This window comes from Halichoeres trimaculatus, unplaced genomic scaffold (assembly GCF_033239565.1).
Source record: "Halichoeres trimaculatus isolate MK-OKI-2021-1 unplaced genomic scaffold, fHalTri1.1 fHalTri1_scaffold_1, whole genome shotgun sequence".
Classification (NCBI taxonomy): Eukaryota; Metazoa; Chordata; class Actinopteri; order Labriformes; family Labridae; genus Halichoeres; species Halichoeres trimaculatus.
In genome coordinates this window covers 9,785,800-9,808,790 of record NW_027437179.1, presented here as the reverse complement: position 1 = coordinate 9,808,790, position 22,991 = coordinate 9,785,800, and the positions used below count along the sequence as shown (strand labels likewise).

At 39.0% G+C, this 22,991-nt stretch overlaps 2 protein-coding genes across 3 annotated transcripts in view; one reads left to right on the top strand and one right to left on the bottom strand.

Annotated features, from left to right (window-relative positions):
* Positions 1–22,991, top strand: part of aldh1l1 (aldehyde dehydrogenase 1 family, member L1) — a 33,969-nt gene that overhangs the window by 7,613 nt on the left and 3,365 nt on the right. Inside the window, exons 8-20 of the mRNA XM_074671138.1 lie at positions 16,798–16,923; positions 17,041–17,132; positions 17,278–17,425; positions 17,515–17,634; positions 17,790–17,917; positions 19,729–19,879; positions 19,988–20,058; positions 20,200–20,305; positions 21,531–21,618; positions 21,743–21,836; positions 22,556–22,655; positions 22,741–22,839; positions 22,951–22,991. The exon at positions 22,951–22,991 is cut by the window's right edge and continues 125 nt beyond it. Coding sequence (XP_074527239.1) covers positions 16,798–16,923; positions 17,041–17,132; positions 17,278–17,425; positions 17,515–17,634; positions 17,790–17,917; positions 19,729–19,879; positions 19,988–20,058; positions 20,200–20,305; positions 21,531–21,618; positions 21,743–21,836; positions 22,556–22,655; positions 22,741–22,839; positions 22,951–22,991 — 1,364 coding nt within the window. The remainder of the gene's footprint in view (positions 1–16,797; positions 16,924–17,040; positions 17,133–17,277; positions 17,426–17,514; positions 17,635–17,789; positions 17,918–19,728; positions 19,880–19,987; positions 20,059–20,199; positions 20,306–21,530; positions 21,619–21,742; positions 21,837–22,555; positions 22,656–22,740; positions 22,840–22,950) is intronic.
* LOC141791043 (uncharacterized) lies at positions 1,735–14,326 on the bottom strand. Of its 2 annotated transcripts, none has more exons than XM_074671244.1 (2): positions 13,982–14,326; positions 1,735–3,907 (listed from the first exon to the last, which is right to left on the bottom strand). In XM_074671244.1, the coding sequence occupies exons 1-2, from the start codon at positions 14,178–14,180 to the stop codon at positions 3,087–3,089; spliced, it is 1,020 nt and encodes a 339-aa protein (XP_074527345.1). In that variant the 5' UTR covers positions 14,181–14,326; the 3' UTR covers positions 1,735–3,086. The 2 variants fall into 2 exon arrangements, with proteins under 2 accessions (XP_074527345.1, XP_074527343.1); XM_074671242.1 differs by lacking the exon at positions 1,735–3,907 and adding an exon at positions 6,257–7,686 and having other exon boundaries at positions 13,982–14,313.

Below are 22,991 nucleotides of genomic sequence, written 5' to 3'. Positions count from 1 at the left end.
TCGAGAGATGCGCTCGCGGTGATTATACGTAATGGATCGCACGCGCTGTCCGCGTGCTTGTGCTCGTGCATGAAGTACACCGTGCCGAAGCCCACCTCTTCGAAGCGTGCCGAAGCACGGAAGGGAATCGTGCTTGACCACGGTACAATTGCGGTCACACTGACCATTCCAAACGTGCTTTACGGCTGAAGCGTGCTTAGGCACGGCACGATTGGCCAGTGTGACCGCGTCCTTTGTTTCAAAGCTTGAAAAGTACAAAGTGTTGCAATTTCACTAGATTGAGAGAATCTGCGACTTTACATGATACAATACAAGAGAAACAAAAGATGACAAGGATGAAAAGTGACTCACCAGAACGTTTTTCATACATCCTGTGTTTTAATTTTCACATAAATGGTTTACAACAATCTTATAACATCACAGAACATTGGCAAAAGAAGAACACAACTGAGGTATACTGTAAATATAACTGTATATATAAATGTATAAAACTATTCAACAGTATAGAATAAGTGACACTAGTTGACAACAATGCACCATGGGAGAATGAGTCTTTATGGTGCTCAGTAATAAGATCACGTGACGTGAAGTGAATGAACGTAACTCTAGGAGAACAAAGGTGTCAGCTTCCTCTCTGAAGGTTTGTTTGAAACATGGAGGGAGAACAAATATCCAGCACATCTGAAAAGTGTGACAAGTGGTCCATCGATTCTGAGATCCAGCACTCACTCCCAGGAGGCAGCTGCTCCAACAAGTGTCCAAATAATTCAGTCACATGACCTCTTCCCTTGTAGGGGACAAACAGTGCTCCTTTGTGTTTGTCAGTGTATGGTTTTCATTAAGCCGTGTCTGTAGCACCAGATATTGAAAACTGAGTAGCAGCTTGAGTTTGTTGAGCTTTCTGTGCAGATTGATCACTCTTAACTCCTCTTCTAATCAGATATATCTTTAAATTTAAGGAAGAGTATTTGTAGAAAGTCAGAAAAGAAATACTATATCAACCTAAACTCTCAAACTCTTTCGTGTCAGTTCATTTGCCTTGCAGACAAACTACACGCTCTGTTGAACAGCTAGTCTGGCTCTGGGGAGGATTAAATACACTCCCCTATGATTAAACTCTTCAGTATTTATCCCAAAAACCAACAGTTTATGTCTTAAAGGAAGTCCAGGAGGTTGTTTTATGCTGCATGTTTACCCGAGGAAAGTATATAGCACAGATCCTCCCAGGCTAGCTGTTTCAGTTCTTTACGCAGAGATATGCTAATCACCTCCTGCTATATCTTTTCTCATGTAAATCAGAGTTAATGAGTATAATTCTTGTAGTGTCAAATTAATATAACAAAAAACTATAAAGGGTATGCACATGATGTCACAGCAAGCAAAAGTCGCTGCAGTTACACACACTGAGTGGCAGCATTTTCTCAAATACTGTCTAAACTTGAAAACAGTCTCAAAAATGGGGAAGAGCTGTTGCTGTTGGAGCCAAAATACCGCCATTGTGCAGCTAGAGCAGTGTTACCCAACCCTGGTCCTGGAGGACCCCTGCCCTGCATGTTTTAAATGTTACCTGACTCCAACACACCTGATTCAAATGATCAGCTCGTCATCAAGCTCTGCTCGCCTGATAACGAGCCATTCATTTGAATCAGGTGTGCTGGAGTGGGGTAACATCTAAAACATGCAGGGCAGGGGTCCTCCAGGACCAGGATTGGGTAACACTGAGCTAGAGTCTGTGCAGTAGAAGCTCTGAGAGAATCTGAGTGGAGCCTGGTGACAAAAATGTGAATTTATATTTTTTGCTTTCGGGAGTCTAATCTCTTCTTGGCTCTTCCTGGAAAACATACATAACAAAAGCAGCCGCCAGTCATCGTTAAACATGATGGAAAGCCCAGTTTTTAACCAATTGCTGATTAAAACAAAACTTTGCAGAATAAAAGAGGACTTGAATACAAAGCAGCCAAATTATATTTTCAAATCACCACAACAATCGGACGTGAGACACATTTCTTTGAGGTGTATTAATTTTTTTAAGTTTGACCACAGCCCACCTGGAATGGCTGAGGAGATGGATTTTTTTTACCTATACTGCAGCCAGCCACCAGGGGGAGCAGTTTTTGTGGCGACCTCGCTTTGAACCAAGCAAGATGACTTCCATCGTTTTTAGTCTATGCTCCGAGATATCTCTTGATTGGCTACCGAAAGACAAAGAAAAGAGAAACAGATGGATCGCTGCGATTCACAGAAACAATCCAGACGACGATAGCTGGATTTTGGGGAAAATCATACCTTAAATTATAAAAGCTCTAAATGTTAGCTTAGTTTTATTTTTCAGCACTGAAGTGTTTTTGTCTTCTTTGTGCGATAATGAACCTTGTGCTTAACATCATTTGTAAATTAACTTAAACTGTAGATAACCAAGTTTTCCAAATAAGGAGGAACTCCAGCACCAAGCAGTTGTCATAAAGTGTTGTATAAAGGAATTTGATAATTATTATACTTAAATACCAAAATTACAAATAGATAATACTTGTATTCACTTAGGTCAATACACTGTATACAGTGAACTGAATCATACAAATGCTTTTAGGCTATGAATTGTGTTTCCCCTGCATTAAAATTAGGTACTGTTAGGATACAATTTCTGGCTACTTGTCGATGTTCATGGACCCTATGTTCTTTTCTAGCTTTTACGGATCAACATCAAGTCCACCTGTCCTTAATTTCACATACTCCAAATTTTTCCAAGTCTTGTAGTTTTTACTGCCACACTCTGCAATGTTATGTGAGGTTTGTTTTGCCACTCTGTTTAAATGACAGGGGGCGCGTCCTGGAGGGGAAGTGACGTCAGCGCATACCCTCTATAGAGAAAGGTTTTTGTTATCATGCTAATAATGCACCACCTAAAAGTCTTGCTCGAGAGGAAAGTGATTTTGTAGAATAATCTGAGAAGCAACGTTAAAAAATAAAAGTATTTTTCTATTGTGTGTGTGCAAAAGTTAACGAGTGCTAGTATTAAAGTTTCGAGTAAAGATGTGTGGACATGTTTCCTCGTGTTTCTGAAAGCATCATTAATGATAGCCGTAGTTTCAGGCAGGACTTTGACTCGTGGACAGTTTGACGCCGTGAACTTTCCGCATGTGCCTCTTCATCAGCAGTCGTTCAGTAAACAGCTCGTCACATTCCTCACACTTGTACGGTCTCTCCTCTTTGTGTTTGGCTAGAACGTGTTTCCTCAGTGTGGAGCCTCTGTTGAAGGATTTGTCACAGATGTGACAGCTGAAAGGCTTCTCTCCTGTGTGAGTCCGTATATGTTCAGTCATATGTCCTTTGAGTTTGAAACACTTCCCACAGAAGTGGCAGCTGTACGGTCTCTCCCCTGTGTGCACTCTCATGTGGTTCTGCAGATTGCTCTGACAGGGGATGTGTTTGCCACATATGTGACAGTCGAAGTTCCCTTTGCCCTCCTGGGCCTTGCTTTCGTGTGTCTTGAGGTGCCATGTGAGCACGGTTTTTTTTGTGAATATAAGGTTGCATATGTGGCATCGGTATAAGGTGGTGCTCGTCTTCTCCTCTGACTGCTCTGGATCCTCCTCAGTAGTCTGCTCCTGCTCCAGCTCCCGCTCCTGTTCCTGTTCCTGCTCCTGCTCTCTGCTCTCCTCAGCTGCTCGACAATCCTCTAACTGCTGCACCGTTTTGATAAGTTCTTTAGTCAAAGAGTCCCCGTCGTCGCTGTCCTCTGCCGACGGCTGCTCCTCACTCCCATTGATCCACAGCTCCTCCTTCTGTTCCTCGTGCTCCTCCTTAATCTGTGAGGGTCCAGGCTCATCCTCACACACACCTGAGCTCCACACCACCTGTTTTGGGGGGACGTCCTCTGTGGGTGGAGGTGCAGTTGGCTGTTTGGCATCTGCAAGGATAGAAACAGAGATTCATTATACTCACAGGACATGATGCCCTAATCAGCGACAGAATATTGATACACACCGATCAGAGTTTTACCTTTGAGGTTAGTTTGGAGCAGCTGCCTCAAAGCCACTTCAGCTTCAAGAAGGGACAGATCAGCCAATCGTGTAAAACTGGTCTACACTACTGAAAAGAGCCTCAAACTTGTGACTTTGCAAAGTGACACAGCAATCAATGAAAACGTGATGATGTTTTTCCTTGAAGAGAGAGTTGTTGTAGTTTTGGAAACAGATTTTTTGTCATCAATGATAAAATATTTGCTGTTGTCTTGAATGCACCTCACACCCACAACTCAAAGTGAAGATTCAAAGAGCAATGGTAAGTGTAAAATGCAGTTTAACTATGGATTTTTGATAAAACCTACATTAACCATTCTGCAACTTAATCATTCAACAGATAAACTGGATGCCTTTCCTCATTTAAAAGGTTTAGACTCAAACCATGATAACCAAAGTTAGGTACCATATCATAAAGCAGACATGAGTACAGTGAGTAGTTTGGTTTAGTTTCATGAGATCTTGACTTGTTCTTCCTGGGTTAGCTTAATGCCAGACTCCCCATGGTCCCAGATTCATTTATCTCAGTAGCTTAATATAACAGAGCTAATTTTCTTGTGATCACAACATTAAGAATAGGGTTACTGGAACTTTTTTAGCCCTAGTCCCCTGAAAATGGAGATAAAAACTGTGACCCCACAATCCAAAAATAAATGTGATACTTAACCCTATAATGCTGAACATATCATATTTATTAGTTTCAAAGAACTCTATCTTATCAACATGATAAATACTTTCCTTTAAAACTTGCTTATATATATATATATATATATATATATATATATATATATATATATATTGTGGTGAGAATAACTTCTGGATTGTTATGTTTTTTTTTCTGCATCAAAATAATGCAGATTTATCATATATGGAACAAAAATTATATCATTGACAAATAGATACAGTAACTTGATTTTTCTTTTTTTTTCATTTTGTTGAAGGGTTAATACATTTCTTACTTTTGAAAACTTAGTCTCTAAATATAAATATATCAGGCTTTTAAAGATTAGTTTATGTGATCCGTTAATGAACAGTCGACCTATGTGGGCATATTGTTGTGTTTACTAATTAATCTCTGTGTCCTAGCTTAGTCATCTTGAGGGTCCTTAGCAGAGAAATGTGGAAAACAGATCAAACATTTTCTGTTTGCATGGTTTATGTATGAAATGTGATCAGTATTTCTGTTTTTTTATTTATTTTTTATTTTTTTACCACAAATATGCAATTGTCAATAGTTTTTGAGTTTGGGTGGAATTTGCAACACCCCACTGATCTGTAAACAAAACAATATACTGGTCACTGTGATGGTCAGGTAACAACATATCATGCTATTGTTACGCTAACTAATGAGGCGAGTTAAACTATAACTTCACTTTGCTTTGTACCTTTTTACTCCCCTGGGTATGAATCATTATCATCTGTTGAGTAACAACTAACATTTATCAGTCACTACAGTAAAATATAGATGAATGTCTGTTTAGGGTTCCCATTATTAAGACACATTACTTAGTGACTCTTTAGCAGACTTTACATGTTTAACTTTGTATTTCCTCACACTTAAAAACAACTACTGATATCTTTCCTTTCTATAGTAATACAGATCTCAAACTTCTGTATTTAAATTAAGGATATGTCATGACTCTGCAAATTGTTGTAGGCTAATTAGATATGATATGCGGATGGATTATAGTTTCACCAAGCAAAGTTTGCACTTCACCTCATTTTTGGCACAGAAGTGAAAAAAAAAAAACTGTGCTGTTCTCCAGTTCTGAATCTCACAGTGCTTCACCTGTTAAACTGCCAAATGTATCTTACACTTTCCAGTGTTATTATGTTATTAAACAAGTCTTTTTGTTACTTAATGGGAAAAAGTGAGCACTTTTCAGATGCCCTGCAACTTCTGCCTGGCAGTCATATCACATTCAACCAGGGAAGAAAAAATGTAAGATGAGGTTCACGTTCCATTCGATTTGTTAATATTATTAAACAAGTATTTGAATATTTCACTCATCCTGAATTTAAACAAAAACAATTAATCATAGAGTTACAGGATCTCATCAAGTTTATTTCAATTACATCAGAAAGAACTGCTCACATTTTACTTTAACTTCCTTTTACAGTAAATATGTGCCTGTTACTTAACCCTTAAACTCCTGTACTTTACTGTAGGTAAACAGCTCTGAGTGAGGATTTTTTACCCCGTGAAACAAAAGCCACTGAATAGAAGTGCTGTATATAAGAAACCGTCAGTGGTGTGAAAAGAAGGCCCAACTTTTTGGATTTACCTTTATTGTCGTGGTTTCAAGCCTCAACTAACCCTCACAAATGTTCCCCTGCCCCAAAAAATAAAAGTGAAGCAGTAATTTCACGTAGTTATTTATTGACAGTGCACTATTCAGAACAGTTCCATTGCAAGAATAAATAAGAACTGAACGACGGATAAGTCACAGAGGAATTAAAGGCAGATTTCAATGAAGTGTAACTTTCTATCACAGAGTTTACAGACACAGTGCAAAACACTTTATGAACACAGTAAACGAGAAGCCCTTAACATGCATCCTTCCTGCATGTTTATCTAAAAATGTTCAAGTCCAGTTATTGTTGAACTATTTTGTAGGTGGATTAGTTTTTTCTCACTCATACATCTTCTCATTAGACATATGTTAACAGTAAAGGATGATGAATTAGTGCAATGCTACTTTAGGAAACAATCAAATTGATGTAAAATCCTTTAAGATGAGTGTAAAGGGAGATTTCCTTCCCTTGGATAAAACCAAAAAGGAGTACCGTAGCTGGCTGCTCTGAGCTCCAGCGTCCGTCCCTCACACAGGGTAGATGACCTGATGGACTGTCCTCAGGTGTCGTTTGAGCAGAACCAGCATAGGGAAGCACTGGCTGCACTGCATGCACTTGAAGGCGTTGTTCTCCAGGTGTTTGATGCGGGCGTGTTTGCTCATGGTGGAGGACCTGTTGAAGCTCTGCCCGCAGATGTAGCATGTGTACGGCCTCTCCCCCGTGTGAGTCCTGATGTGTTCTTTGATGTGGCTTTTCATTTTGTATCTGTTGCCACAGATGGGACAGGCGTACGGTTTCTCCGAGGTGTGTGATCTCATGTGGATCATCATGTGACTCCTGCTCTGCGTCGTTTTGGCGCAGAGGGAGCACGTGAACGTCTTGAACTTAGGAGAAAGTCTGGCTGAATGAGTTGCGAGGTGCCATTTCAGATCGATTCTTTTCTCAAAAGACTTGCAGCAGATGTTACAGAAAAACAGGTTTTTCTTCCGTGCGTACGCAGTGGACACCTGAAAGGAAGGCAGTGGCTGTTCCTCATCCGGCGCTTCGTACTCGAGGTGCTCCCCCACTGTTACTATGCGAGTCAGGCTGTCTAGACTTGCGTAATCACTGTGCTCTCCACCAATCAGTGTTGGATCGTCCTGAATCTCATTTCCCTCGTGCTCTCCGACTTTGACCATGTGAGTCAGTGAGTCTGTAACGCTGCTGTGCGGTGGACCTGCAGGTGCCTCCTCACACCTGGTCCAGAGGTCACTCCGTTCTTCTTTTAGGGGCAGGATGTGGGGCTGCTCACTGGGAACACTTTCTCTCTGTTTCTTCTGCTCCTGAGCACAAACCTCCTGAGTCGCTGTGGTCAAATCAATCTGTCTTGCATCTGTAACAGTGGATAGGAAAATGTTTTTTGTAGCAGCTTGAAAAAGACTTCTTTGATCACACATGTACTAGACTTTGGGAAACTTGAATGATCCCCAGCGGTGACGTTAGCCTAAGCAGCAGAGAAATCCAAAGCAAGTCATGGTTTGAGGGTAGAGCCTTGAGTAAAGAGGACAGGATAAACAGTCACCCTGACATATTCACTATTCAGTCAGAAAAAAGTCCACTTCAGTCAGTTTTCATCAAATAGAGTAAAATTACTCAAAAAAATCCAGAGTGAAGTGTCTCAGAGGTTTTGAAAAGAAGACTTAAAAATATAATTGTGTTGACTGGGAAAAAAAACTGCATTACAATAGTTTTATGTTTGGATAATCTTAGCAAGTAATTTTATTCATTAACTGTCCAATTAAAAAAAAAAACAGAGAATATGGGTGGGAGGGAAAAAATTGACGTTTTCTGATTTTTTTTGTTCAAAAATATTTTTTCTTTCTTCTTTTTTTTCAAATTTAAGTCCTTTATTCTAGTCTTTATTATAAGCTTAATAATTGGAAAAAGTTGAGAAGTCAGATCCCCTAAATAAATCTTAAAAACAGACTGATGAGATGATTAGTTTTTGGGAAGATTTGGCCCCTGATATAATCTCATCATGGTGTCAAAAAAAGTGAACAAAAAATCATAAATTTCAGAAATATTGAAGAATTGCAAAAAAATGGATTGGCACCCCAAAAATGGCAAAAAAAAATTGAGTAGGGAGAAAAGCATGTTGTCCCAGCCCTAGAGTAGTTTTTTTTTTTTTTTTTTTTTTCTGAGAGTACATTTGCATTAAGATGGTATTTCCAGTGAGTTCAATTCTGCATAGAAACATTATTTTAGCTATACAGTTTGAGTTCAAATCTTAAATCAAAAGATGACTCACGTGGATGCCTTTGATCCATTTTTTAAGTACTGGATATAGGGATGCAGTAATCCCATTTTTTTTTTAGTCCTGATACCTATACCCAGGCTTTGGTATCAGCAGATACCTGAACTGATTCAATACCAAAAATCAATTCAACATCATATATTCCAATGAGAGTGTACATATTCCCAATCAAGGATGAGACAGAATTTTATTCTGGCAGATTCAGGCTTTTCTAATTTGTAAACCAAAATAAAATGAAGCTATATATTTAAAATGACTGTATTAATATTTGATGAGATCAGACATGTGTATGCATGGTGAGTCAATCTCCAACACCAACAGGAATTAACAGTTTAACTGTAAGCCTCAGCAGTGGATGCGTGAGGAGTTAGACGTGCACATCTTGAAGTTGTATCAGAGATGTTTGTGAAAGAAGCATGAAATACCTCCCAACAGCTGAGCTGCTGTAGTTATCTTCATGATAATTTAGCTCTGGTCAACAAAAAATACAGAAACCAGCCAGTGTTGATCACGCAGTGCAGGTCATGCACGTAGTACAAGATATGGCATGGAACAGAATTGAAGAGAGTTGTTCAATGTATCGTCCCTTTATCACTAACATCTGATCTTTTTTCAGGGGTTGTATTGGACCAATACCAGGATTAGATCAGTTTTTCAATAATTAGTGGTTAATCAGTTTGTTTACTGAGAATCATATTGTTGTTTTTTAAGAAAACAGCACCTCAGTTATGAAGTATGAGTTTACTCTAAACAAAAGGTGATTCATGCTGATGCCCGTGTCCGTTTTTTCAGCAGAGTAAAGTTTCTCAGAGTATGTCGTGAACACTCCAAACTGTTTTTTTCTCCATTAACCACATAAAAAAAACCTTCTAATTAACGCATTGAGCTGCTGCTTCCATGCTTTGTTTACATGTTAAACATGCTGGCTAACAGTCGGTCACACCATAACTGACACACAATGTTGTGAGAAAACAATGTTTTCTCTGTTTCTAAATGTCACTTCACTATTCCCACCAACTTTTGCTCGTGTTGTCTTTTATTTTGCTGCTTGATGCAATCACCTAACTTTTTCTTCTGTATTTTAACATGGTTGTCAAACAGCTTAAAGTGATACTCCGGGATGGAACAAGTTGGGTCCTATCACAAGGTTTAGGGCAGAAATGACCCCTACAGCAGTGTTTTTGTGCAGCAGAAGCCCAGAGCGCTCGCACCAAACACCCCCTCCCTACTTGACCAAAAACACAAATAAACGGACTCCCACCGAAAAAATCTGATATCGGTCTGCATTCACGCTTTAGTTAGAGAAGTTCGGTTTATACAGCTTTTACATTGTTTATATAAGTAGAACAAAATACTCACCCAGAAGGTTTTCCTGATCCAAGCAGTGCTTCAGGAGATATTTAGATCCAAAATCGTGCAGCGGACGTCCGTATAATGGGATCCATCAGGGCACAGACAGCGCCGCTCCTAAAACTGCATTAATCGTCCTAAAACTCGTGTTTTTCATCAATATTCCATCATGGTCCGCTCCGGGTTTGTCCTCTGCTGCAGTCTGTGTCACTCCAGACAGCGCTGTGTGGCTGTACTGACCTCTGAACTGACGAAGACTTTGTTTACGTTTGCCCCTCTGCGCATGCGCAGTACGGCTCAATGTTTCAGGGGAAGACGGCAGGCTACATGACGACTTCCTTCTTCCAGTTTTGTGTAAAATGGACGAATGTCTATCTGATGAAGATGTTGTGGAGGAGAACTTTGAATATGACGGGTATCATTACAGTTTTGAGCCAAAGTTAACAGATGACGAGCTCAAAGAAAGGAGGAAGTGGAGTCAGCTCTCCAGAGAGCACATGCGTGGAGGGGCAAACGTAAACAAAAGCTGCGTTTCCACCAAGCGGTACGGGTCGGTTCAGTACGGTTTGGGACGGTTTGGGACAGTTAAGTCTGATCCCGTTTGCGTTTCCACCGCAAACTGTGCCCTCTCGTGGTGGGCGGCGTGTAAGCCGCATGCCGGAAGCCACAGCTGGTAAACAATAGCGCGACGCCGTAGCAGCTTACCTCGCTATTAAATCCAACAAAGAAGAAAACGCGACACAGTAAACAAAGAGCACGGATGGAAGACATGCAGCATTTCGTCCTCTCTGTGATTTTCATGTAACTCTCTGTTACAAAGTGCAATCAAGCTTCGTTTCAGAGAAGTCTGTGAGCCGCAAGGAGAAATGCAGCCGCTGTCGGGGTGAGTGACGATTCTTTTGACCAATCAACCGTCTGCAGTATGTTGCTCCACCTCCCGAGAGCGGATCGGTTCAGTCTGGCACCCATACGAAAGGGTCCCAAAAAAGTGGGACGGCTTGTCTCGGTTTTTAGGGATCCGTCCCGGGATGAGTCTGTGGAAACGCCGCTAAAAGCGCACCGTACCGAGACGAACCGACCCGGACTGCTTGGTGGAAACGCGGCTAAAGTCTTCGTCAAGTCTTCGTCAAGTCAGAGGTCATTACAGCCACACAGCGCTGTCTGGAGTGACACAGACTGCAGCAGAGGACTAACCCGGAGCGGACCATGATGGAATATTGGTGAAAAACACAAGTTTTTGGACGATTAATGCAGTTTTAGGACCCATTATACGGACGTCCGCTGTTTACTTTGGATCTAAATATCTCCCGAAGCACTGCTTGGATCAGGAAAACCTTCTGGGTGAGTATTTTGTTCTACTTCATTCTATATACAATCTAAAAGCTGTATAAATCAAACGTATCCTTAAACCTTTTATTATGTAGGAGACTCAACTTAATCAAAGTTAAATTGACTTAAGAAACTGAGGTGAACTCTTACCGTTTGCTAAATTGTATAGTATGACATAAGAAGGCGGGACGTACTTAAAATGAACCACCAAGGCAGATGCTGCTGTCAGCGGTAATTGAACTGCTATAAAACAGGAATAAAGACTTACAAGCAACAGATTTTATATTTTACAGTTTCCTGAGGGATGTTACTCAGCGTATCTGAAAAGCTTCAACAGGATGTTTAATTCCACCTTGGTGATTTTTCAGTGATGTAAAAGTGAAATTACATTATTACTGTCAGTGCTCTGTGTGGCCCTGAGTTACTAGTTCAAGACCAAGGCTGTTTTCCAAACCACCTACCACAAACTACATATGATAGTATGTAGTATGTCCTGCATACTGCCTACTGATTTTGAATGTAGTGTGTAGTACGACTGTGTTGGGCCCGTTTTGTAGTATGCTACGCTGTTCTCAGAAAGCAGAATTCAAGCCATATTGTCAATTCACAGTTTTAAAAAAAGTTAACAAGAGGTTTGTATGGATTTTAATTCATGTTTGTAGAAGTGAAAAGTTACTTGTGAGGTTTGGTATCACTTCTCGCCATCCAGGAGAAAACAAAAAGGAGAAAAACTACATTAGCATTATGGCAAACAATATGCTAGGTAGACTGGCCTGTTACATACTGAGTAATATCAGGGTATTTTTTGTGTACTACACACAGCACATTTTGCTCTTTTCACACACTACTTATAAGCAAAATCAGTATTCACTGCCAGCATCGTAGGTTTGGAAAACAGCCATAAAACCTGTTAAAATGCTAATAAACTGGGAAACCAACTGGCTCAGGTGAAGCGGTGCGTAACAGAAAAAGCCATTGCAATGTAATATCACATTTAACCCTTTAGTTCCAGATATTCCGGCCTTGACACATTTGGGCAAGCACATTTTGAATACCTGTTGAACCCAAACAGTTTGCACAATTGGAAAAATCCAACAGTGTCTGATAACTGAGATGTTGCTCTTTCAGTGAATATGTGGTTATTATTGTATCTCCACTCAAGCATTTCAAAAAGCCCTCAAATAACCACAGGGTGCTGAGCAGAGGGATAATAGGAAAGCACAGAAAAATGGAGCCAATTTGTCCAAAAATGCCAGAAAAAGATCCTCCACTGAGGTTCTGGCATGATTTTGAGACTAAAGGAGCCGAAGGAGCAACTTGATTTGAAAAAGATGACGTGAGATGGGCCATATTTCAGGATAAATAAAGCTGTCTCTATCTAGTTCTACTTTGTGTATGTAATCGTAAGTGTAGAGCTAAAGCGATTCCTCGAATGATTTGAGGTACTCGATTACAAAAATTACTCGAGTAATTTTCTCCGCCTCGAGGAATCGTTTAATTTTTAAAAAGATCAAAGAGTGGTATTTCAAATAGAGCTGAGGCCATATTAAGAGAGTTTTCAGACCCCTCTAGCTACCTCTTATACAAAATAGCAACTAGCAACAAATCTAGCTTCTTTTCTGGAGTTTGGAGAGTAATGGGTCATTCTACGAAACGGGTGCCACTTGGGTCCGCATCATTTGATCAGATGTACAAGGCACAAAAAAATGTGTCAAAGTGTGTTTACAGATTTTGGAGCTACCAAAGCATAGGCTCTTATTGACATGCTGTATCAGAAAATTTTATTTCTTAAAGAGAAAAAAATTCATTTGAAAAATACCTGCTCTTTAACTAAACAAAAATGTTTTTTATCGGATTACTCGATTTATCGATGGGATTTTCAGTAGAATACTCGAATACTAAAATATTCGATAGCTGCAGCCCTATGTAAGTGTTGATTGAAATCGTTGCAAACTGCATAAAATGCCATCCCTGAATCACTTGTTCACAAGGGGAGAGAGGTCATGGGAATGCTGAAGGTTCTGGTGATGGTGTCAGTTATCTTTTTTCTTTCTTTCTTTCTTTCTTTTTAAATAAGACAAAAGTGATCAAAAATGTCATTGTACATGTTTTTCATTGCTCACATGTAAAGTTTATCCTGTACAATGTGTTATTCAAGATCAACTGCAGTGTTGGTACTTTTACTAGGTCTCTAATATCATTTTGATTTTATTGCGTTTTCTTTTGTTGAATTTAAAAAAAAAATCCCAGAAAGTTCCAAGTTTTCCGGACAAAATGGGACCAAAGCACTCCCTCAAATGACATTTTCTGACCGTTTTAAAATCAAAATGAGCAAAAGAATAATAATAATAAAAAAGCCAAACTATCCTACTGTTGAAATCCATTTGAAATTCACAGCATAGCCTTCCTGTATGCTCAAAAATCATATTCGGTCATATGAATATTAAAATAGTACAGATATTTAAGTTGTAAATATTCCTAACTCTTATTTTGGAAGTTCGCCGGAAGTGTAGAGCTGGCTTGTAGCCACCTATCATTAGCCCAACAACAGCTGCTATCTTTGTCTGCTAACACAGCACAATGCTCAAAACACAACACCCTTATCCCGATTATAGATGTTGTTTTTGTAATTGGTTTGTTACGCTGTTGTCTAATTGGCCGTGTTTATGTGCTGTGAGGTCATGCAGAAACATACCTGCCCTGTGCAGTCTTATCTCCGGTTTGTAGACCAAATCCAGCAGCCGCTGTAGCCTCTGGTTCTCCAGTTTTGTCCGGTAAACCTCGTCCTGGTAGTCTATGATGGTTTTCTCCACGAAGCCGTAGATGTCTACCGCTGCTGCGGTTAATCTCTCCGTCAGAAAGACGTTGAATGACTGAAGCGTAGCGTTAGCCATCGTGCAGCCAGCTCTCAGCTCTTTGCTGTGGTGTGGTGTGGTGTGTGAAGCAGAGCCAGCTGCAGCCAAGAAAACACTGTGCAATGTAAACTCATACCGCCACCTGGTGGACTGGACTGTGTATTACTGTCAGAGCCCTGTCTACAGAGGTGGTAATAACTCTCTAAAGTAGGGATGTCAAACTCGTGCCATGGAGGGCCAAGAGGCTGCAGGTTTTCTATCCAACCAAGAACTTCACCAGCTGGTTGCACTGATTAGTCCCTGCTCTCTGCTTGAAGGTGAGGTAATCAGTGGAATCAGCTGGTGTAGTGTTTGGTTGGAAGGAAAACCTGCAGCCTCTTGGCCCTCCATGGCACGAGTTTGACATCCCTGACAGCATTACACACATTACAAAATAGTTAGAAAAAAGATGGAGTTCATTTCAACAATTTTTTGGGGGGAAAAAACTAGTGTGTTAATGGTGTTGTCCTCCTGCCAGAGGACCTCAGGGCTGCAGAGAATGTTCATATTTTTAAAAGTAGACTCAAGACCCACCTTTTTAATTTAGCATTTAATTAATCCCATATTTTTATCTGTTATTATTTATTTTTTTATTTTATTTATTTATATAATCTCGCCTTTTTACTTGTTACTCTTATTCTATTACTATTTATTTCATTTACTAGTGTTTTATTTATTTATTTATTTTATTCATTTTATGATTGTTAGCATATGTAGTTTTATGTTTCTACTCCATATCTCCAGTGTTTCCTCAGCAGGGGGCTGCCTGCACTGGGGGCCGCTGTTGGCTCTGGCTGGGATGTCTCTGTCTGTGGCGGGCGTCGTCTTGGCCAGGTGGGGGTCTGCAGCAGCGTTTTGCTGCAGTGGGCCCCTTGCTGGTCCTGTAGCGAGGCATGCCCGGGTGGAGGCGTCCTGGCTTTAGACTGTGGTCGCCGCCCAGTGCAGTCGGCCTCCTGGCGTTTCCTGACCTGGCTCCTCTGTACTCAGCCACACGATTTTTTATCTACACATTTAAAATCATGTATTGTGTGTGCATATGTATGTGTGTGTGTGTGTGTGTGTGTGTGTGTGTGTGTGTGTGTGTGTGTGTGTGTGTGTGTGTGTGTGTGTGTGTGTGTGTGTGCGTGAGTGTGTGTGTGTGTGTGTGTGTATATGTGTGTGTGTGGGTGGGTGGGTGGGTGGTGCTTTGGGGTTAGGTTTGAATGGGGGGGCGGGGACTGTTTTTAACATGTATAGCACTTTGTGCTGCATTTCTTTTAATGTATGAAAAGTGCTTTATAAATAAACTTGATTTGATTTGATTTGATAAACAATGGAAAGAACACTATTGACACCCTATGGTATGCATTATGATGCCACTTGGGTAAAAAAAAAAGTTTGGATTTTTATTTGTTCATTTATTTATTTATTTATTTATAAATATTTATAAAATAAGCCAACATTCAATATATATGTATATATATATATATATATATATATATATATATATATATATAAATATATATATATATATATATATATATATATATATATATATATATATATATATATATATATATATATAGTAGTTATATTTATTTATTTATTAAGAATAATTGAAATGACCAAATCAATTAAATCCATAAATAATTTCAAAGAATAATTTTTTGGAGGTATTTGGTTGTGCCATTATAATAATTGATGGAAACTAGAGTGTTTTTGTTTTAAATTACAACACAATGTATACAAAAACCCTTAAAAAAATACGTTGTTGCCTTAACAGGTTACAAAGCATGCCATCTAAGGTGTTAAAACATCAAAAAGTAACTTGAAAAGACTGCATATCTGAATGCTGCCTGCAAGCAACACTGTGGAACATTAAAATGAACCTGTCAAGGAGTCTAAGCTTTTGTGCTCTAACTTAACATGAAACGTTTCAAAAGAGACTTCCTTTCATGCAAAAAAAAAAAAAAAAAAAAAATCAAGAAAAATCATTGTACCATTGAGTGACTGGTCCGTCCTTTATATTTAAAAATTTGAGTTCCTTCCATCAGGATAGTGGTTTAGACTGCCTCGATCCACCAAAAATGATTTTGAAAAACGAATTTGTCCCAAGTGCAATAGAAGAACTAAACTCTTAAATGTAACATTCAAAGCATATCTTGAATTGTTTATATGTCCAGGCTTCTTTAGGGATTTTCTCCTTCTGTCAATTAGATTAATGTGTCTGTTGGGTCGCAAATGAGCCCATGTTTTGTAACTTTTACCACAAAGCGCCAAAGTGCTTCTGAATTTTTTTTTTTTTTTTTTTTTAATTTTCAATTAGTACAGCATGATTGAAATTTTAAAATTTAAATGTTCCTGTTGTTTTTTGGGGGTTGTCTTGTTTTTAACAGGTCTTTCATGCATTTGTTTTTTTTGGCTGAAGTGCTGTTTCTGTTACAGTTTAATTAAATTACGTTTTGGTTTCCTTGTCTGATTTTAAACAATGTTTGCTGGTGTTAAATATCTCGTGTTACATTTTAAGGTCTAAATAATAAAACTAGAAATGACTACGGTGTGTGTTTTGTTGATATAAATGCACTGTCACATCACTTGGGGACTGGTAAACATATGTTCATGCCCTCCTTCTCTGCAGCTGCTGGTGAAGAATCTTCAGTTTGAGGATGGGAAGATGATCGCTGCAGCTCAGTACTTCAGTGCAGGGAGCAGTGCTGCTGTGGAGCTCACAGCGGAGGAGAAAACATTTGCTGAACAGATGAGGGTAAGGCCTCCTCGTCTTTTGTATTCTGGGGAAGCTGTTAAAAATCGTACAGCGCAGTTGCCAGCACAAGATGTGTTTCTTGCATGCTGATTCCTGCACTGATCTGTTTCCCTACAGGCAGTCTGGCAGAGTATCCTGACTAATGTCAGCCAGATTGAAGACTCCACAGATTTCTTCAAGTCTGGTGCTGCTTCTATGGACGTAGTCAGGTAATTAAAAAGTGTGAAAGATACCTGTTAAAGGCTGGTTAATATTTCCCCTCATGCATGGTCAGTTCACCAATGAAACCACTGAAGTTACTTCTCTGTCATGGTCTTCTCCCTCTGTCCTCTTCTTTTCTGTCACCGTCTGCAGGCTTGTGGAGGAGGTGAAGCTCCGGGCCAGTAGCTGCCAGCTGCAGAACGAGGATGTCTACATGAACACAACTTTCCAGGACTTCATCCAGATGTGTGTCAGAAAGCTCAGAGGAGAGGACGACGAAGAGGAGCTGGTTGTTGATTATGTAAGTGTGAATTGCTTTGTGTTCAAAAATCACTCAAAACTGGCTGACACCGTGCTGACAGCTGTCTTGTACACTCATTGAATCTTCAGGTGGAGAAAAGCATCAACAACATGACTATCAAGATGCCTCATCAGCTGTTCATCAACGGAGAGTTTGTCGATGCAGAAGGAGGGAAGACCTACAAGACCATCAACCCCACAGACGGCACGGTGAGGAGGATAACTTTTCATATTTTGAAAACCAAATGATTGGATGTTTTTTTTTCTGGCCAGAAGAAAAATCACTTTTTAAACAGAGAATACAGAGGTAAAACAGTCATTTTTCCAGGTTGTTTTGTATTATTGTGCCTCTGTCTCTCCCACAGGCCATCTGTGATGTGTCTCTAGCCCAGATAAGTGACGTGAATAAGGCTGTGGCTGCTGCTAAAGAGGCTTTTGAAGAGGGAGAGTGGGGCAAGATGAACCCCAGAGACAGAGGCAGACTTATCTACAGGTCAGTGCACTGGTTCCAACTGAGCTTAACTCTGCATTTTCCACTCCTCTCTCACTGTCTTAATCACTTAAAACAAGCTTATTATATTTATTCTGTGCCAATATATGTGGTTCACTTTTGTAAAGAACAGTCCTCTGTTCATAGTAAAACACTCATCTTATCCATAGACTTTATTTAGAGTGGGCAGCGTAGCTCCGGCATTTAACATTGTACGGTTTTGCCCCCGTCACAGGTGCAGTAGAGACTGTGCAGTAGAGACTGTGCAGTAGAGACTGTGAGGGATTCTGGGAAAGTGGAGCCGGGTGACAAAAAATAATTATTATTATCTTGGCTCTACCTCCCGAAATATTTTACAACCCCCCTAAAAAATACACAAGAACAGCAGCTTTCAATCATCATTAAACATGATGTAAAACCTTGTTTTTAACCTCTTATAACTAATGAAAACAAAACTTTTCAGAAACTAGAAAACTTGAATACAAGGCAGCCAAATGATTTCTTCAAACCACCACAACAATCAGACATGAGAAAAATTTCTAAGAGATGTACTAATTTTTTCAAGTTTGACCACAGCCCATCTGGAATGACTGAAGAGACAGATTTTTTTTTACCTATATTGCAGCCAGTCACTAGGGGGAGCAGTTTCATGGCGAGCTAACTTCAAGCTGAGCAAGATGACGTCCATTTTTTATTTTTATTTTTTTACGGTCTATGATCTTATTCTATTTCTTTGTTACTTTGAAGCTCTTCAGATTAACCTGAGGCTTTTTTCAAGTCACTATGAAATCACTCTACCACACCTACCATCTACTCTAACCATTGTTCAAATACACCAGTTTTCATTGTCCATATAGTGTTGGCTCAGTGTTGACCTAAGCCATGTAGAAAACAAAAATGCAAACTATTTAAACCCCTCAGAGTCTCTGCAAAGTCAGTTGATTAAGGATGACTGTCATATCGAAATAGAAATAAGCTCTGATATGTAGTGCATAATAATAATATATTAAATTATATATATATATATATATATATATATATATATATATATATATATATATATATATATATATATATATATATATATATATATATATATATATATATATATATATCAAAATATGAAAGACTACTGTTTTGTTAGACTTTAAAGTTATTTTATTGGTTTAAAATCGCTAAATGGTCTGGTTCCTTATGAAATCTGCTTTTACCAAATGAGCACCAGAGAGCTGCAAAGAGTTAAAAGATTTTTAAAAGAAAACTCAAGAACGTTGTTTTAGTTTAGCTTTTTAACTGAGGTTTAGTCTATTTTATCTTATAATTATTTACTTACAAACTCATGTGTTGTGTTGAAATTTAACAAACCACATACAGAATTATTTAAATTTTATTATTTTGAGTTTTAAATTGATTTCTATTTTGTAGTACAGTAAATTATTATGCCAGTTATTTTTTAATGGATTATATTTTAGTGTTTTCTAATTATATTTATTACCCTCAACTTGTTTGTCTCTATTTTGATTTTTATCATTTTATTTGAGCTCCAGAAAATCCTCATGAGGATCTAACCCTGACCCTGATAGTAGTGTTTCTTCAACTCAGCTTTTGTTTTTCCAATTCCTTATTCAGAAAGTTTTCTTAAACTATGTTTGCATTTTGAGTTGGAGGGAATCGGCTCTTAAGAATCTATTTTATTTATTTATTTTTTATCAACATGCATTTTTGTTCATGTTCAGTTCTTTGTGCCATAACAAGGCACAAGACTTAATCAGCTGATCAATGGCCGTGTGTTTTCTCTGCTGAACCACACACAGGCTGGCTGACCTGATGGAGGAGCACCAGGAGGAGCTGGCCACCATCGAGGCCATCGACTCTGGAGCAGTTTACACTCTGGCCCTGAAGACTCACGTGGGCATGTCCATCCAGACCTTCCGCTACTTCGCTGGCTGGTGTGACAAGATCCAAGTAAGGGCTTCCCGTTTGAAGCCTAGGGGCCTGTGCCTCTCCCTGATTAATGAATCAGCAATAAAATAAAGATAAATGCACAAGAACAAATGATGTATCTTTCCACAGGGCAGCACCATCCCCATCAACCAAGCCAGGCCCAATCGTAACCTCACGTTCACCAAGAAGGAGCCAATCGGGTGAGAGACGGAAAAATAACTTAATATTTGGATTGTTTAACAACATTTATTTTTCTTTTCAGAACAATAAAAGTACATGACGTTCACCCCATTGTTATATAAAAAGCACTGGTTTCAAGTAAGATTACTTTTTTCCCACAGAGTTTGTGCCATTGTGATTCCCTGGAACTACCCTCTGATGATGCTTGCCTGGAAGACAGCTGCCTGCCTAGCAGCTGGAAACACGGTTGTCCTCAAACCAGCTCAGGTAAGTCCTCTATGAAGACTAAACCAGGGGTCTGCAACCTTTATTTTTAAAAGAGCTGTTTTCCCTCAGCTCACCTGAATTGAAGTCATTCAAGAGCCACAGAATCTACTTTATTTCTAAAGTAAAAAAAATCTAAATATAGCAAAAATGTAGGGGAAGATTTTTGTGTTTATAAAATTGTACATGTGATGTCTAGGCTTTTTATATTTAACAAATTTACAGATATTTTCTAAAAAAAAATAATAATAATAATCATAAATGTGTAATATTAAACATTTCATAAATATGAATAATTTATGAAATTCAGTAGGTTGCAAAATTTTTGAAAAAATGAAAATGTCGAAAAAATTGCCGATTTTTTAAAAAAAGAAAAGGAGTTTAAAACGTGGAAATATTTCCAAAAATTCCCCAAATTTGAAATTTCAAAAAGTGTTCCAAATTTCATAAATTTGCAACAAAAAATTGCAAAATTTGCAAAAATTTGCTTAATTCTGTAACAACAACAACAACAACAATTGAATTCAAACTATTTGCAAAAAATTCAAAAAGATTTGAATTTTTTATCCATCATTTGAAAAATTGCCAAAAAAATTTAAAAATCTCCAAAAAGGAAGCTTTTTTAACATAAGATTTATTCAGTGTACATATCTTTAATCATTAATACCCTCTGTAAGAAAAATAAAAAATCTTTATTTTAATATTTTTTTTTTAAAGCTACAAGGAACCACTGCAAGGGAGTCAAAGAGCTGCATGAGGCTCCAGACCCTTGGACTAAACGATCATAGCTGTGCAGTCTATGGTTGCTCATCAGTAAATAAAAATAAAAAGAGAACAGGAAGCTCTGTGGAGCTAGAATGAAAGCATAATAATGCATTCTCATCAAAGCCTGAGTAAATGATGAGCACCAGCAGAAGGTCCCAAAGGAAATAGTCATGAGATTCTCTACTCTCCACCAGAATGCAATACTGAAATACTTTCCTTAAAGAAAAAACGCTAGAGAGAAAAAACTATCCAGGTCAGATTAAAAAACTGATCCACATAATTTAATTCAAGGTTTTTAGTGCTGCAATTGTCAGGAAATGTTACTATTAAATGATTGGAGCATTGATTTATGGGCAGTAGTTGAACATAAAACACATAGATGATTGATGATAGATCATTTTGTGTCAGATTGACTCAACAGTTCTTCCGCTAGTTTGGCTGAAAGGAAATGATTTGTTTTCAGGTGACTCCCCTGACAGCGCTGAAGTTTGCTGAGTTGGCAGCAAGAGCAGGACTGCCCAAAGGAGTGGTTAATATTCTGCCTGGATCAGGTAAGATCAGTCCCACATGGGGGCCATTAAGTTATTTCATAAGATCATCAACTAACTGGGCCTGCAGCTTTATCCAGAAGGTTACTGAAACTTGTGAGTTAGTGTTTTCCTCTTTCTCCTGTAGGTGCTCTGGTTGGTCAGCGTCTCTCTGATCATCCTGACGTCAGAAAACTGGGCTTCACCGGTTCCACTGAGATTGGTAAACACATCATGAAGAGGTGAGAGATTATGCTGAGATTGAAAGCAAAAGGGGGAATTAACAAAGAGTAGATTGCTCAAGTTTTGCACCTGTGTAAGGTAGGGTCTGCAGGAATTTTTTCATTATTTGTTTGTAAACACAACATTCAAACTAAGCTCCTCCTCCTTGGATCAGTGCCAGCAGCAGCACACACCCACAGCCTTCAACCATCACTGTATGAACACATTCACAAGCCCAGCAATCACCTGTAGCATCACGTTTCTACATGGGAAAGAATTAAGAGCTGTGCACGTGACTTAGCATGTTAGCACAAGCTAATCAAGGGTACTTGTGGTACTAGTGAAAGTTGTGGTTGTGTTTTTCTTCCTCTGTGTTATGTTCACTATCATAGATGCTCAGGGTAGATTCTTCCACTCGTTATTCAACACACAAAGTAATTTGCACATTGGGCACGCTGTAATTGACTGAGGTAGCCAAGTCCACTCCCTGCCCCGAAATGTCCTGAAACAACCAAAACATCAACATACAGGCAGAGGAGGGGGTTGAGGCAGACACAGATACTGACACAAATGTATGGAGGCTCATAGGAGATAATTGAGCAGGATTATTCCTGTTGACATAGCATTTTTTTGAAAATCCTGCAGACCCTACCATTAAGAATACATGAATTTATGTATGAATGCGCATAAAATATGTAACCATTCATCTTTGTTTGAATCTCCTCTCATCCCTCTAAAGCTGTGCAGTCAGCAACGTAAAAAAAGTGTCTCTTGAGCTTGGAGGGAAATCTCCTCTCATCATCTTCAGTGACTGTGACATGGACAAAGCTGTGCGGATGGTAAGTTCATCTACAGGAGCGTGTTTGTTTTTAAGAGGAACAATCGCTTCAGAAGAAGAAACACGGTGTTGTCTGTGTGTTACAGGGTATGAGTTCAGTGTTCTTCAATAAAGGTGAGAACTGCATCGCTGCTGGAAGACTGTTTGTGGAGGACAGCATCCACGATGAGTTTGTGAAAAGAGTGGTACGTGTTCCCCCCCATGATCTTTTTATGACCCAAGAGTGTTTGTGTACTCTGTGTTTTTTATGCTTTTTTTTGTTTTGTTTCTTTATTTGGATGTTTGTTTCTTATTAGATTGGCGAGGTGAAGAAAATGAAGATCGGTGATCCACTGGA